Raw genomic sequence first — 17400 nt, 5'->3', positions numbered from 1 at the left:
CTCAAGATATAAAACTACATACAGATACAAACTTACGCCAATAAAAGTAATAAAAGTATATTTTTATATCCAAATGAATATAAGAAACGTTTATATACACGGGTTCGGGCAGTCGTCAGGAAACTTTCAGCGGCCTCTGGACCGATGCCAAAGACTCTGATGGCTATTTTCGCGTCATCCACACGAATACCATGACAGCGTCCCACCCTGTGTAAAGCTATACTATTACAAACGCTTGAAAATAACTATTGAAATATCGAAATGAACGTACGAATACTATAAGTATGAGATAAAGCTTAACTTATTGATAAACACACAAATTCTAGATTAAAATCACCAATAAAAAATACATTTACGATAAGTGTTTTTATGAACACAAAATTATAATACATATTTTATTTAATTTATTCTTTCCAATTGTATAAAACTTTAGATTGTGTTGTATTTGGATAAATAATTAATAATATATTTTGATTTCTTTCCCAATTTGCGGCGAAATTACATAATTCATATCACACATGAATAAGTCGATGTTGTTGCGATAACTTTTGTTATTTCTACAGACATATGAAACCATTCATCCGTTCAATTAAAAAAATAACGCTAAGCCGAATTACATGTAAGTAACTCTATTAAAATCGTTGACTAGCATTCATTATCCCCCTGTCTAGTTTTACATTCTCTTTTGTTAGCGACAGTCGTTGCATGGATGCATGAATAAATTGTTTTTCAACGTGATTTTAAGAATTGAACATTCTGAACTAACTGGTAGGTCAAGATCCCTTTCTCATAGAAAACGCCTTTGTGCGATAGTAAAAGGCGTGCACTATTAAAGGGCGCGGATCGAGCCGGTCGTGGGTTTATAGCGTAGTCTGCGTCATTCAATGCTATAGGTAAGCTTTCGTTTGAGGTTTTAAGCTCTTCGTGTTAGATATTGTAATGATGGGAAACGGAGAGGGTCAACGCGAGATATATATTAACTGTTATATTACAATAAGACCAAGGTATCAATACTTCGTACTGTTTCGAGTTAATTCTGATAATTGCGATAGGTATCAGTTCTCGCCCTTAGAATTCACGGAACACGAGAATCAATCATTTTGCGTAGAAGTGTTGGACGCGCTGTACCGTCTTGGTGTGAGTTTGCCTTTGATTATATTGCGTATGCTGTCATTGCCCTGGTCCCGTCATCGCCCTCTATTATTGTGAAACAATGAACGGAACCTGGCGTAGTGCTCGCTATGGTTCACCCTTATGATTTAATGACACCCTAAACGACCTTTCTGTTTTGTTACATGACTTTAAATTTACGTGATTTGTAATTTTTGTTGTATAAGCTTTCTCCTGACCATTTATATCATAATATAATATTGTGGTGTTTTTTTTTTATTTGGAAAAAAATAGTTAAATCTATTACATTTATAAATTTTACCTAAACTATTATAAAATAATTCGGTTTAATTCTATTATTATAATACAAAAAATTAACATTAACTAACTAGAAGAACATGTGTTGTTTAATTCATATATGTAATATAATATACAAACCAAAAAATATATTACACAATTTTATAAATAACAAATTTGTGGTTTGAATTTCTTCAAAGAACTAGTGCTTTAAATAAATAAAGCATTGAAATTTTATAATATTTTTGTTGATTAAAACAACTCAACATACGATAAATAACAAACTTAGCTGTACACAGTTTATAACATAAAAGCTACCATCGATTAGAAATGATTGTTAAAGAAACAATAGGATCAAGAACAAGGCGCGGATGTCCGTGGTGTATTGTAGGGCCGGCGACGACGGGCAGGGCCGGGCACGGGCACGATGCCATTCATCCGAGACCGATCCGCATAATGAGATGCAGTGTTCCTCCAGATGTGGCGCAGGCGCGGCTATTTTTTGTGCTCCCCTTTTTTGCTACGACTTTTACTACTGACAATGTCACGTTTCTCGGATGTTGCCTTAAAACAAAAGAATTATTCAAAGTTATACAGCAAATAGTTAGTAATTCATACAATATGCTTTATTTAACGATATTGAAATATCGTTCTTATAAATTTTATATTATTTATATTATTTTGCTGCGTCGCTCTTTATAAATTTTAATGCATTAAATTAAGTCCTCAAAAGAGCTGTAGTTAAATACAAAAAAAAACAAAATTTTAAAATTTACAATTTAAATACAATAAATTAATGTTCTTGTACCGTAAAGTTTTACTTAATAATATATGATAAAATTTTAAATATCAGATCTGAAATCAATATTCCATTTTAAAAATAAATCTAATAAACATCTGTGTGGCTATATATAAAATTCCTTGGCTTTTACTTCCCATATCTAAATATACAATACGGTTTTCAGAGTCGAACTCCATCGCTAGCCTCACGTTTATTTATGTTGCCTTAGTCAGAACTCTTGCCTCAACTTAACCACGCCAGATGTTATTTTACGACAACTCGCTACCCAATAAATAAATTTATCTTTTACTGAACAATTTAAAATCCATATTATGTCAGATTTTTACTTTTATTTTTATAACTCTATCAATAATTTAAAAGGATATGATAATATTAACATGATTGATTTTTCATCAATTACGTTTAAAATGAATACAAATAATGATTTTCAGTTAGTTTAAAAACCAAATGTTAGAAATGTAAAAAAAATATATCTTACGAAATCCACATTTGCTGATTAACCCTGGCAAACACATATTACATAAAAAATCACTTGATAATTAAAATCACAAATAAATCCTCAATAAACACAAAAGAAGAAAAGACCACACGATGATCTCTTTCGAACACGCAGGCATACCCGCGCAGCTCCATACTTCTTTACATTCCATACGATTTAAATACTATGGGAAGTAAGGAAGCACGGAACTAGCGCAAGGCTATGTTTCTTCTCTCTTCTATGTTTCGGCTTCTTTGCTATCATAATCTTGATGACGATCGACTGTTGTGTAGTAAGGTCGCGGTCTACACGGCGCCATCTCTAGGAAGATGGTACGCGATAGCCACCTTCGTAAGAGGAGGTGGCAGCAAGCGACACGGCTACATGGCAGCTCGTGGGGCACTGGCAGCAAGCTCAGTGCGCACGCGCAGTCCAGGTCTAAAAATGGAGTCAACCGGCGGAGTTCGCTTTCGAGTCGCGAGTACCATCCATTCCAAATTTGTATTTTCCCGAAATAGATCCGACGGCGCGCGTCCGTCGGATCGGTTACTCAAACGTGCACCGACCTGCAGCTTACGGCAATTCGAAGTGCACGAAGCGCGTTAGAGTCCCGATTGCGGACTCGCCGAAGGCGCTTATGTAAGAAACACTGTAAACCGCACCGCGTGACGACTGTATCGAAAATAAACGTGCACGCAGAATACGACGCCGCCGACGGGCGCCACATGTGCGCGCTCCCGTCAGCGTTCCGAGGATTGCGCGCTGGAGGGGAGGCTATTATTAGTTGTACACCATCCACCACTGTCACCTCCCGCGGGGTAGTCGCGCTATACATAGTTTCCATCTGAAGATCTGGCAATCCTCAGCGTTCACTGACCTTTCTAAAAACGTTCTTATAAAAGTAAAAAAAAAAATACTAATCAATTTACATATATGTACATATATATTAAGCAAGAATTGGAGTTGGCATTGTTACTTTTAAAAACAAAAATAAAATTAATTATTCAATCATAACACATCTCTGTAAACTTTATTTGTAGAATTAAACTATTGAACTACTAATCGGAATATTGTGGCCGAGAATTTCCGTTGTTGGCTCTAAAGCTCGCCTTTACGTTCCCTCAGTCAATAAAAGAATTTTGGCAAACTTTCGTAGACAAACAAGTGGGACGACAGCCAAGTCATCTTTTGTCTACTTGAAAGCAACATAGTTTTGTAAGCATTTTTGATATCGCGGCAGTAAACAGGAAACATGAGTATATGAAATCACTTAAATATGAACCGTTTAACATTGTCTGCATATTACGTTTTCTCTTTCGCATCATTAAACTATATAAAAAAATCTTAAATTTTATCTAAAATAATATAAAACGCGATCAATTGAGATGCAATTCTGAGTAAAGAGTAGCGCGATGCTGGCAGTAAAATATAAACGAGCAAAGAGCGCCTGTTGAATATTAATGTGACATTGTTATTGGTCACAGTTGCCCGCTGCTGCCCCAAACGCACATTTCCATAACTTACTATTCTGGATCCGCGGGGAATCGGCTCACTGTTGTAGAATATGATCACTCGCTTCTACTAATATCTGCCCTATAAAGTCTGTCGCGGCTGTACGTCAATTATTCATTACATAGAATCAGTAAGTAGGCAAGCGATCCCGGCCACAATTCTGAAACACTCAGTTGATCAATGCAGAGCCCGCGCAATGATTCATGGCTCGATTGTTTCGTATGTATACCGAGACAGCCCTTAGTGCGGCGCTTGTCAGACGCGACCTCTGACTTCGATTACAAGCGATTTATATTCGGACTTCAATGTTATCAATGAAAAAGTTTCATTCAGTTTTAAAAATAATTAAACTTTCATTGTTTAAAAAGTTAATTTTTTACGTTTACTTATATACCGTTTCAGAAGAAACGTAAACATCCGAGGATTTTATATTTTCCATTTTCATGAGTTGCCGTGGACGTAAATAATGTTTTATTTAACTAATTAATACTTATGCGTCTCGCCATCATAATACATTCTTCGAAGACTTATTCTGCAAATTATAAAATCTGAAATTACTTAATACAATACAGGTATTTTATATTATAAGTACATCAATTAAACTTATACACACAATGTGTACAGTAGGTATACATTGATGGCCATATAAATTCTTTAATACCTACTAATTTATATTATTTTTTAAACATTTGGTTTAGTTATTTTTCAGTTAAATAAAATATTGAACGATGTACTTGTGTTGTGTTGTTTTATTGTTTCTTGGTTTTGAATTAAATTACATTTTATATAATATAAATTTAAACTTATGAATGAAACGTAATTTTTAACTCTTGCACTTCGATACTAGACCTAGTGAAAACATTAATTGCAGCTGGGATGGTTAATAATAAACAACATATACACCAAAAAAGGCCATCTTTTCGAACCTATCTGTTTTAACGACTTAAGGCAACATTGCTAAACAAACTAAATCATTTTATTCTTGCAGTTGCAACCCGGCTGCGACCCAGTTTAAACTAGGACAAGTAAATGTGTATAAGTATTATGTATTATACAAATTATGTACCTAATAGTGATAAAAAAAATATATTATTTAAAAGTAACCATTATACTCGCAATTTATTCGTTATAATAAATTCTATGTTTTTTTTTGTACATGTTCATTGGAATACAGAACATGAATGTGTTAAATATTATAAATAACAAGTTATAATGTGATATTCTTTTAAAATCTATTAGGAATGTAATCATGTTTCTTCATCCCTTGACTTTTATCACTACTAAAGCTTATTAGACATATTTTGTATTAATTAAATTAAAATTCTAAGTTCTAATTTTAAATAGTGTGAAAGTATTAACTTTTTATAGTCTACTGTTAACTGCAACTGCCTTCGTAGAGTCGCATAAAAAGTATGTGACTAGTTCCTATCTAGGTCATAAAATACTCGTTTTGTCTCGCCCTAGGAATTGTTGTGCAATTGTGTGCTTTCACAGCTTGTTTCCGGCACCCCATCAAAAGAGAATCCTAGCTAAAGATAACTAAAACAACTTGATCATACAAATTGTTACAGTAATATTATTTATTTTTATACGTAATTCACAGATCTCTTAAAATAATAATTAATTTTATCGGTGCAAATTGTCATAGTATACTCCAACACAAATTAGTATTGAGCCGCTACTTGGGCATCCGATCAAGAACTAAAACTTACATTGTATTTTTGTTTCTTAATTCATTATTATTTTAGATGCTTAGTATCATTGTTGCAAGTCGTGGTTACCTATAAGTATGGCAACTTTTACCCTTAGACCTGTTCATTTGTAATTGTTAGTGTATGTCATGTTGGTGATCCTAAATAAATAAATAAATTTCAACGCCGTTATTGCTTAAAACTGGATAATCTTGGGACGCACTTAACTATCTTTCTTTTATGAAAACTTTATCGCAAAAGTTATTCATTGAAGTTTTTTTGTATGTTGTTTGTACAATAACAGATGACGCCTGTAACTTTAGAGTGTAGTTAACTACAAAATATTTAACCAATAATTTGGATCGGCAACAAAAATAAACTTGTTTCTAGGTATTCCTGCAGATATTACGAACTATTTTTTATCCCGTAAATGGCTTACACGCTAAAAAAGGTTAATTATTTCAAAATATAAATGTAAAATATTAATATCTTTTATGTATTTTAATGATTGACCTGTCTAGGTGGTTACTATACCATCCTGTTTGAATGGTGAGTGAACAATATAGTGGTGTATAGGCTCACGAAAAATAACATCCTTAATCCGGGGTTATGGGGCACATTAGCAGTTAACGGAAGGTTTTTATATCCATCCCTACAGTGCCCGTGTCTATGTGCAAAGATGATCACTTACTATTAGGTAGCCGAGGGTCTACTTTCTTAAAATGAAAAAAGAACCTATTTAATATAAAGCTAACATTTAGTATTATTTGTCAATCAATAAATCTCATTCGTGTATTACGCAAACGACATGACATCGACGAAATAATAATTAGGAAAAATAATATTTAAAAGAACTTCACAATTTTTTCAACGCTATTAACCGACATCAAAAAGGAGGACGTTATATTTGTTATATTTTATTTGTGCGTATGTATTTTTTATGTATTTTCAGTAATTGTTGGAAATTATGATTTTATCTTAAAAATTAAATTCAGGACAATATTAAGTCATATTAACAATCACTTTTTATAACTATGTAAAGCATGAGTTGACTGTAAATTGATGAGCACATGTTAGAAGCTCGCTTAATTAAAAAAACGCATTATTACAATGGCGTCACCCAGTGTGGTAGACACAAGAGGAATGAATCGTGCCTGGCAACTACTCGTAGATGGGAAATATTCCTTAGTGATGGTTATTAATTATAGCCATCGTTGTTTTAAACATGAAACTAAATCCTGTTTTATAACACATTCCGTGGTTTATACAGTATTATATACGGTTGACCTAAGCCTTGCTCGGTAACTGTAGAAATATTGAATTTCAAATGTTATAAATTTAAATATGACCAAAAAAAGTTTGTGTTACTTGTCGGAATAACTACTTTACTACACGCCTCATTAAATTACAGAAACGAAAACATATCTAATAATAACTTGAATTAACTATCTTACATTATAATAAATGATAAATCGTTTATATCGAATGTGACGTTTCGACTAATATTAATGTAGTTTTATTTATTTACTTTAGTATTTGCTTTAGACAAAAGTACTCAATAATATAGTTGTAACGTAATATATACTAGAAATAACAGTGGTGAATATTTAATTAAAATATAATCATAATATATTATAGTAGTAGTAATTGATTATATACATTATAGCCTTACCATTATACACATAAAAAATATTACTGTGTTTGATCACTTATTCAATATCGATGTTTTTGTCACTAGATAGCAATTGTTTAAGAAAGTGGCCATTGAAGAAAATATTTGAATATACTATAAGTGCAAGGATGTGCACTTTAAAGCAAGGATAAGTGTGCGCGTGCGCGCGAGACGCGGTTCGCGGCGTTCGGATTCCAACTGTTGGTGTACGTAGGACGAGCGCCGCTCGCTGGCCACGACGTTTGACCTTATTTAATTAGTTCGTTCGTTTTTATTCTTTAAACGTAACACAACTTATTAAAATGAGTACCGCCTAATTTATTGTTGCCATCTATACGATTATTAGGATTAGTACGACAAGCATGACTCTACCTTTTCATAATTATTTAAAATACTCAATGTTAATGCTACATTAACGATTAAGTACAAAAATTTAATTTAAGTTAATCGAATAAATAGTTTTGAAGAATGTTCGTGGTTCTATTACCATTGTCTTAACATTTCCTTGTATACACGCAAGCTTGTTGATCTCGACCAACTAATATAAGAGCTATATCTGTGTAGAGTTCATCAACCTTAAAGCAGTCTTGAATTTCTGCAATAAAAAATAATAATTTCATTTACTTTTAAACGGTAAAGAATATTTCAATATAATAAAAACACAAACTTATTTCTTGTTCATATTAACTTTTTAAAATTTTAGACGTCAATAATAATTCGTGGCAGGAGGTCTAAGTTTAACCTTACAGGGGGGTATTTAACTTTGTTTCTGTAGTTTACTTAACAAAGTCGGCTCGATACTCCTTATGTAACTTTATGGGTAATCAGAGTCAGAAAATTAACGAAATCAACGATACCGATGAGTTCCTTCGGTTTTATTAATATGATTTGAAACTTATACTTATCTATAAATGATATAGTAAAATTTTAAACATGAATTTGATTATGCTATTTAAATAGCTTTTGGCCTTACCTACTAGAACATGTTTATAAAATATTGTTGCTAGGCGCCAGAACATTCCGGAAACGGTTGTCTTCAGTATTTATATTATTTATAGGGTTACGTGTAACCGACCTATGCTTTTAGGCTAGTGTGATTTTTTCGTTTGTATGTACTAATAAGAGGCCGTTTAAATTGTATGCGATTGAATGTGTTACGAATATCGTAATATATTAAAATAATAATTCAATATTTAATTACCCTTTTCTATTACGATTCTCAAGGATATAAAACTATTTTCTTATGAAAATTGAATGTTTTGTACAAAGAAACAATATACAAAATATTTTGTACAATAGAAAGCCAAAAACACTGATTTACTTTTCAAATCACCTAAGTGTCATATTGCTTAAAACTTATTTTAGCAATATGATTATTAAATGTTAAAGAAGCTAGTTAATTGGCAAGAAAACAATAAAACTGCATTTTTTTCAACGATATAGTTATATTAAAACGACTTAAATTACAGCGCCATGAAGATAATGCTCGGCAAGCTGCCTCGTCCGTGGATAGTCGATGACGCGAAGGATGACGGATACACCGCACTGCACCTGGCCGCGTTCAACAACCACGCGGAGGTCGCCGAGCTGCTCGTCCGCGGGGGAGCGCGCCCCGACCTCCAAAACGCGAACTTGCAGACCGCGCTCCACCTCGCCGTAGAGCGACAGCACACGCAGATCGTCAGACTACTCATCGCTCACGGGGCTAATCTCAACATCTGTGATAAGGTTTCCATAGTTATACTATCACTTACGTCTATGTGAAAATTAAAGACGCTGTATTTTATGCAAAGATTCTCCCAAATTACACTCCAATTTGTTAACAATCTTAATAATCTGTTGCATAGTAAGTGTATAAAAATAAAAGTGAACTGAAAGTGAACTGAACGTGTACAAAAAATAAGTTTTTAAAGAATTTCGAGCAATTATTAATAAAATCATTGTTGAATATTATAATATATTTATTAATCTCGCTCAGGACGGCGACACCCCTCTCCACGAGGCGCTCAGACATCACACTCTCCAACAATTGCGACGCTTACAAGACGCTCGAGACCCTTCACTGCTCAGTGGCATCGCGCATGCGCATGACAAAAAGTCCTCTGCCTCTATCGCCTGCTTCCTTGCCGCGCATGGCGCTGATCTTACAGTCAAGAATAAGAAAGGTTTATTTTACCTATTTACCATTTACTAAACCATTTTGCCACCTTCATTTATACCATTTTACTAAATATTTTATTTACATAAACATTATTTACAAGACAATTTAAATTAAAAAGCAATATCACTAGCTAATTCATTTTCTTTTATAATATATAATAAAATACTGTGTTATTCTATAAAATAAAATATTTTCCAGGCCAGACGCCATTGGATTTATGTCCAGATCCGAATCTCCAAAAAACGCTAACAACATGCCGCAAAGAAGGTACTGGAATGTCTATCGACGGAACACCAGAAACCGAGACGGGACCCGTACCCGGTGGAAGCGGTGCCGCGGCTGCAACGGAAGCTCCCACCGTAGAGGCCCCGCCCAGTGACCCCACCGCGGATGAGTGCCTCGTGTGCTCCGACGCCAAGCGAGACACACTTTTCCGCCCGTGCGGACACATTTGCTGCTGTAATGTCTGCGCTGCAAGAGTGAGTATTCATTATAATTTTTATAATTATAATGCTGATCGGAAGTAAAACATATTAAACTCCGTCAACAATAAAGCATTGACAATTTCTCGTTTTAATATTTAAGCTGTGATCAAAACCTTTCAGGTGAAAAAGTGCCTGGTGTGTCGCGCGGGCGTGTCTTCCCGTCAGCGCGTGGGCGAATGCGTGGTGTGCTCGGAGGCGCCGGCCACGGTGGTATTCCGGCCGTGCGGCGACGTGTGCGCCTGCGCCGCCTGCGCGCCGCTCATGCGCAAGTGCGTGGAGTGCCGCACGCCGCTGCAGCCGCCGCCCGCCGCGCCCGCCGCGCCCGCCGCTCCGCCCGCGCCCGCGTTGCCGGCGCACAGCGCGCAGCCGAAGCATGAACGTGAGTACCCATTCAAATATCCACAGATTAGGATAAAGTAAAGCTTCCGAGAACTGAACTGACGAATTCATTTTACTTTAACTATCGATAGAGCCCGCGTCCTAAATTACTTAGACCACTATGGATTTTAATGTGTACATTATACACGCAGCTTCTGGAAGTGGCGAGGGTGGCAGCAACCTGGCGTTGGTGCAGGTGAACAAAGGGCAGCCGGCCCCCGCGCCTGCTGCGCCGCATCTCTTGAACAACGGCTCCCGCTCTGCGCCCGCTGTCGCCTCCGCCGTCGCTTCCGCCACCGCCACAGCTACCACCTCCGCTCCCGCCGCCGCGGATGTCCAAAAACTGCAGCAACAACTGCAGGACATAAAGGAACAGGTGATAATAGATTATTTATTTAATTCAATACGTTCGTAAACAAACCATATTCCTATCCTCGGAACAGACAACCAGTGAGTGCATGTATCAATCAACCACTCGTTTGATGGCGAAGAACCAACTTGCCAGCAGAATTAGTCCCAAGAAGGGTTGGCATAAGACAGGGGCCGGACTCAAAAGTGTGCCAGCCGCGAACTAATAAATGGAAGCCACCATAGTTGTATTTTAATTATTTATTGTTACATTTCTGATTTCAGACTATGTGTCCGATCTGCCTGGACAGACTGAAGAATATGATATTCCTGTGCGGACACGGCATGTGCCAAATGTGCGGCGACCGGATCACCGTCTGCCCGATCTGTCGCAAGCAAGTCGAGAAACGCATTCTTCTCTACTAAGCGCGGTACCGAGTATAACATTTATTGTTTGTTTAATAAAATTAAATCATATAAAACTACATATTGTTGTACCAAAGTTTTATTAATTGTAGGTAAGTTTATGTTTGAAATATATGTTAGTATTATTAAATACTATGGAGGAAATGCTTACGAAAGCTTTGCTTTCTAGTTCGTTTGAAGTCTGAAAGTTAATTTTAAAATATGATACGTTAATATATTAAGAAAATTTAATGACTGCCAAATTTTGAAAATTTACACTGAGCATAGTTGGAAATTGTTACGCTACAGCAATCACATCGTACAACATTTACCTTATAAAGTAATGCCTTAGCTTCGTTGCCAAACAATCGTCAAAGTGTGAATAAGCAATTAGGAACTTAAATCAATCGTATAATAAAATACCTACTTGAATTTTAAGCGCCTATTTCATATTCTAATTCAAATATGTTTAATGAGTAGTTGGCTTCGAAAATTACAAAAAAAAAGAAAAATTATGTATACCTATTGTTAAAAGTTAAGTTTTGATTTAAAATGTTAATATGAAAAAATAATATTACAGTAAAATTTTAATCCTATGAAGTGCCTAGAGGTAAGTGCAATCAAAATAATCAATGAGTTTGATGTATTTTGTCAAGTTATCATCTTGTATTAATTCGAAGTTACTTGTGCTTTCACTTAACATCTAACAAATAGATATTAAGTGAAAGCAAAAGTAACTACGAATTAATACAGTTCGGCCAGAACAAAACTATTCTGGACTACCGTTACAAAGGTAGACTTTCGTAATAAATGCTTCAAAAATGACTATTATATATAACGGTAAAAAAAACAGATTTACGGTTTCTTTAGTTCTAAATAAACAATATTTATGTAATACAGTGCTTTTTTGGGCAAAATAAATATTTCTTAGTTACAACCGTGCAAAAAAAAAATCTGACTGGCAGAAATTCGGTCACGGAACAGCCATAGAGTAATCACTACTCACTTTTATAGTCCGACTGGATGCCAATGTTTCACAACCGGATAGAGATGAGAACACGATGAACGAGATGAGAGGGACGAGAGAGTAGTATTACATATAGATTACTATAGAAATAATTGAATACCTTAGAATTTATTGGCCAAAAAATCCTAATATACTTTATTCGCCTGAATCGGATTTTGAAGCCAGTTTTATCAACCGGCATCTGCAATTACGACATAGATTAGTCGAATAAAATTAAACTTTATACTGCATTTTTTTACTTCTTGGTATTTTCTTGGTTTTTTAATAAAATGAGTTGCAAACATTTTATGTCAATCTATAAGTAGGACATTTTAGTTCGTCTGTACCACTCATATAACTATACATGACGCATCTACCGGTGGTAAAGCTTTATATAGGCTCCTCAGTTATTCTGCGTTTAAATATATATAATTTATTGCCATGTATCGATTTAAAGGATGATTGAACCAGAGCATTTAAAGACGCAAGGAATCATTACATTTAAAACCCTATGATTAGCGCCTTGAAGGTGTAAACAACGAATTTTACTTCTGCAAGCGTCTATGGATGAAGGTCACCTGCCATCAGGCGGCCCACATGCTCATCTTGCTACCAACAGAATTTTATAAACAGCGACTGCATATCATATTATTTCAATGGCTTCCTCAATATACCTGAGGATTCAAGTAAAGGTATATACAATTAGAAAGCATTAACAAAACGCATCGTTGCCTTATTTTTATGATACTTTGTTATTTTTCGTTAAAATAGATATACAGTCTTAGTAAAATAATACATGTTATAGTTATTAATAGACTCATAATTATATAACTATTAAGGTATTTTTATTTGTACAAAATCTACAACTTTGTTTCAGAATTGTTGTGACCAATATAACATACGACTGTTACGCATACTTAATTTTTATTGTAGTGTTACCTAATTTTTATATACATTATATAAGTTTAGTACTGTATTTAATTTTTGTACTTATTTATCAATTTCTTATAATTGGTTATTAAGATGTCAACTCAGCAACTGATACATTCGAAATTGCATTTAATTTTTAAAAAAATAACAGTGATACTCTATACGATATAATTACTGTAGTAAACTTTAACAACCGCTGTGAGAATGCGTTCCCGAGAGCTCCGTGATCGAAGAATTTATAAAATAAAATATTTATATATACATATATATTTAATCCATAGTTGATACAAGGTTATGTCAACTGTTTATTTTTAGTTGTGTATCACCATTGATGACCCACTGACCGACGTCAGAAACGCATCTCTTAGCGCCTGAACTTTAACGGTACGATTACCTAAGATATTTATATACAAATGACATACTTACAAAACCTTTTTTACGTTGTAAAAATAATGCTCATTGTATTTTTTTTCAAGTTTCATTGTTTCATTACTTAGAAATTATCCTAACTTAGAAAGTCTAAAACAACCTTTTACTAACAACTAAATCTTTAATATACTTATTATTTTTAACTTTTAAAGTATCATTTAAAAAAATACTATAGTGTATTTCAACTAACTCCACCACGCTGCTCTAATGCGGATTGGTGGATTGACTCACTGAAAGAAAACTACAATAAAAATTCCAAGCCCTGTAGGAAGGCATACAAGACAGCGGATGCACAGCGCATTGTACAGATTGGTCATGACCTTGTTTCGCATCCTAGGGGCTCCCGTAACTTCTGGCGTCTGACCAAGTCTGTGCAAAACAATTTCTGTCAATCTTCGCTGCCACCGCTCAGAAATCCGGACGGATCGCTAGCTCACAGTCCGCAAGAGAAAGACGATCTCCTGGCTAAACTCTTTGCCGATAACTCAGTCATCAATGATTGTAGTGCGCTGCCACCTACAATACCTTCATGTGGCCATACGATGCCTGACATCAAAATCAGGCAACGTGATGTGCGTGCAGAGCTGCAATCACTTGATGTACGGAAAGCTAGCGGTCCCGATGGAATACCAGCCATAGTGCTGAAGAAGTGCGCGGCGGAGCTGTCTTCTGTGTTAACGCGCCTGTTCCAATTCCTGTTCTCTTTCTCTCTTTTCGGGATGTGTGCCGGAGGCTTGGAGAAGAGCTAATGTGCAAGCGGTTCAATAAAAAGGGGATCAATCTTACCCGGCAAATTATCGGCCAATAGCTATCACCTGAGTACTTTGTAAGGTGATGGAACGGATTGTAAACAAACAACTGATCCATTACCTAGAAGATCACTGTCTAATTAATGATCGTCAGTACGGGTTTCGACCAAAACGGTCTACAGGTGATCTTCTAGCGTACGTAACACACCTCTGGGGTGAAGCTATCGACAAGCATGGGGAATCGTTGGCTGTCAGCCTCGATATCTCCAAGGCTTTCGACAGGGTCTGGCACAGAAGTCTTCTCTCCAAGCTGTCGGCATATGGTCTGCCTGCTCAGCTTTACACCTGGATTGCCAGCTTCCTACACAAGCGTAGCCTTCGTGTTTTAGCTGTTGGTTGCGCTTCACAATTCTATGTAGTGAATGCTGGGGTCCCCCAGGGATCTGTGCTATCTCCCACACTCTTTCTTCTGCATATCAATGATATGGTCTCTCTTGGGAACATACATTGCTATGCGGACGATAGTACAGTGTATGGTGGATATCACGGACGCGCAGTGGCTAAGCGAGCGGAAATTGAGGAGAGGCGGAAGGATCTTGTCATTGAACTCGATAGGACATTGAACTCATCGCCAAATGGGGCTCTGATAATCTTGTTGAGTTTAATGCCAAGAAAACAGAGGTATGCGCTCTCACAGCGAAAAAGTCAACATTTTCCCCCTTTCCTCTTCTCTATGACTGCCGAGCGCGAGATGAAAATTCAGAGGTGCTTGCCCGCAACCCGCAAGATTCTGTTGAGATTCATGTTTTCGAACCACTTTGCCATCTCGGCTCTCTTCTTTTTTTTCTATTTATTTACACAAAAATAATATAATTTCGCTTTAATCATCATTTTTAATTAAATTAATGTCTTTGATCTGAAAACGAACCCAAGAAATAAATATTAATTTTGATCTTTTGGTAGGAAAACGACCAAGAACATACATACATTATAGTGACCAAATAATTTATTTTTCATGCTTCAGAAACATGTTTTTTTATAAAATTATATTAGATGTGTGCGTCAGTTATAATAACTTAAAAATGTTTGTAGATAAATCTGAACTATGTATATGTAGTATTTATTATTTGTACTCCTATTTTTAAGCTTATATGTTATTTGTATGCTTAAAATAAAACCATTTTAGAAAAAGATAATTATAATATATTAATTTATGACCCTGCAACCCGCACGCCAGATCTTTTCAGATAAATTGAAACGCTGCATTATCATTGAAAAATACTAATGTTTTATGTAAGTGCAGATATTGTTATTGTACTTAGTGTGGCAAGAAAAGTAACTACCATAAAGTTTCTAAAGCACATTCATAGATTAATAGAAAAAATGTATGCAACAGCAACATCTCTTAAACGATAATTTTATATAATAATAATTATGTACTTAAAGCAAAATTTGAAGTCAGTGAACCCTTGAAGAACATTAACCTATATTAAGAATATTTTATTTAATTTGCAATGTTTGTTAGTTTGTTGGAGTCAAACCTCGCAAGCTGAATTAGAACCACTTCCTCTTACCCTACTAAATATGATGATGACTAATTTTATTCTGGATCATTTCGCATGCAAAATTAAGTAAGAATATCCTGATTATATATCAAGGATTAGCTCTGGAAGAAGTAACTCTTCTGCGGCCAACAGTATAGGCAAAAATTTTTGTTTGAAAAAGCTTGTTTTTAAAAAGTTTTTGGCTTGGGACTGATCAATTTTGTTTATATATGTATTATAAAAGGCAAGCTTATTAAAAAAATTTCATCCACCACACACAAGTAGGAAAATATATGGTAACGGAAAATAGAAGGTAGACTAACAAGTGCGATAATAGAGTTCGCCAATGAGTTCCATATTCTTGCCGCATTTACAGTAAAGAAGTGGAAAGAGAAATTGGACATTTAAAGAGAATCAGATAAGGAGAAATATAAATTTAAAGAAAATTGTGTTATTTTAAGTATTCAACAATATTTAAGATATTTATTTTCTTATTCATCACTATCAGATTATTAATATTTGATTATTATTTAATACGATGATGAATTAATTATTACTTATTACAATAAAAGTTATTGAAGACCAAGCCGAACGGAAGTAACTATAGTCTTCACCCTAATAAGTGTACCGAAATGTATGAAATAAGAGTTCCATAACTTTTTAGAATGTCGCTACTGTAGCTAAATCTGATTTAACATTTAGAATAAAAATCATGCAGATGTGAATATTGCTTCACTTTCTAAACTATACTTTAATCGGATACTCTTTAAATTTCAATATAATTATGTTTATAGTTACGATATTTAGTTTTGCAATACAGTGAGATGTGACAACAAACAACAACAACAAGTGAATCAATCGATTAAAGAACTAATAGCGCGATTTTTTTCCAGTAGGTACATCGCTATTATGCACCAATCGTGATTGTTGAATTTTTCCAATATAGAGAAATATTTATTTATGCTTGTTGTTATCAAATTTAAATGTTTCCCTAAGTTCCTGCCTGGTGCAGAGAATTCAACTATTTAATTTTATGCAATTCAATATATATAATTATACATCGTTTTCTTAGAATGAAGTCAATAAAATACGATGGAAGATATTATACACAAAAATTATCTTTATTTACGCTCTATGTTTCTTACGGGTCACAATGTCGCATCTGCATTTAATAATCCATGTTTAAATATGTCTCTCTTTTCTGTATTTAAATAGAAATATTCTAATAATTTTCGTTATTTACATGAGATACCTTCCGTTTTACTTATTTTAGCGTCATATTTGGTACACGTTTTTGAGTCTTCAATTTTTATGCGCTAGTAACATATTTTCTTCTTTTTACATTTATAATATCATTGCATAAAGTGGTGACGTGTAAATAAACATTGAAGACTGTACGATAT

The 17400-nt window shown here is 34.8% G+C and overlaps 1 protein-coding gene across 1 annotated transcript in view; it reads left to right on the top strand.

Annotated features, from left to right (window-relative positions):
* Nucleotides 1-15581, top strand: part of LOC126780903 (E3 ubiquitin-protein ligase MIB1) — a 154881-nt gene extending 139300 nt beyond the window's left edge. Inside the window, exons 12-17 of the mRNA XM_050505592.1 lie at nucleotides 9032-9290; nucleotides 9541-9727; nucleotides 9922-10202; nucleotides 10329-10587; nucleotides 10739-10962; nucleotides 11220-15581. Of these exons, the coding sequence (XP_050361549.1) occupies nucleotides 9032-9290; nucleotides 9541-9727; nucleotides 9922-10202; nucleotides 10329-10587; nucleotides 10739-10962; nucleotides 11220-11360 (1351 nt within the window). The 3' untranslated portion in view covers nucleotides 11361-15581. The remainder of the gene's footprint in view (nucleotides 1-9031; nucleotides 9291-9540; nucleotides 9728-9921; nucleotides 10203-10328; nucleotides 10588-10738; nucleotides 10963-11219) is intronic.
* Nucleotides 15582-17400: the final 1819 nt, after the last annotated feature.

Source organism: Nymphalis io, chromosome 3, assembly GCF_905147045.1.
Source record: "Nymphalis io chromosome 3, ilAglIoxx1.1, whole genome shotgun sequence".
NCBI classification, from domain to species: Eukaryota; Metazoa; Arthropoda; class Insecta; order Lepidoptera; family Nymphalidae; genus Nymphalis; species Nymphalis io.
The sequence above is the reverse complement of the archived record's forward strand: the minus strand, read 5'-3'. Positions and strand labels throughout refer to the sequence as shown.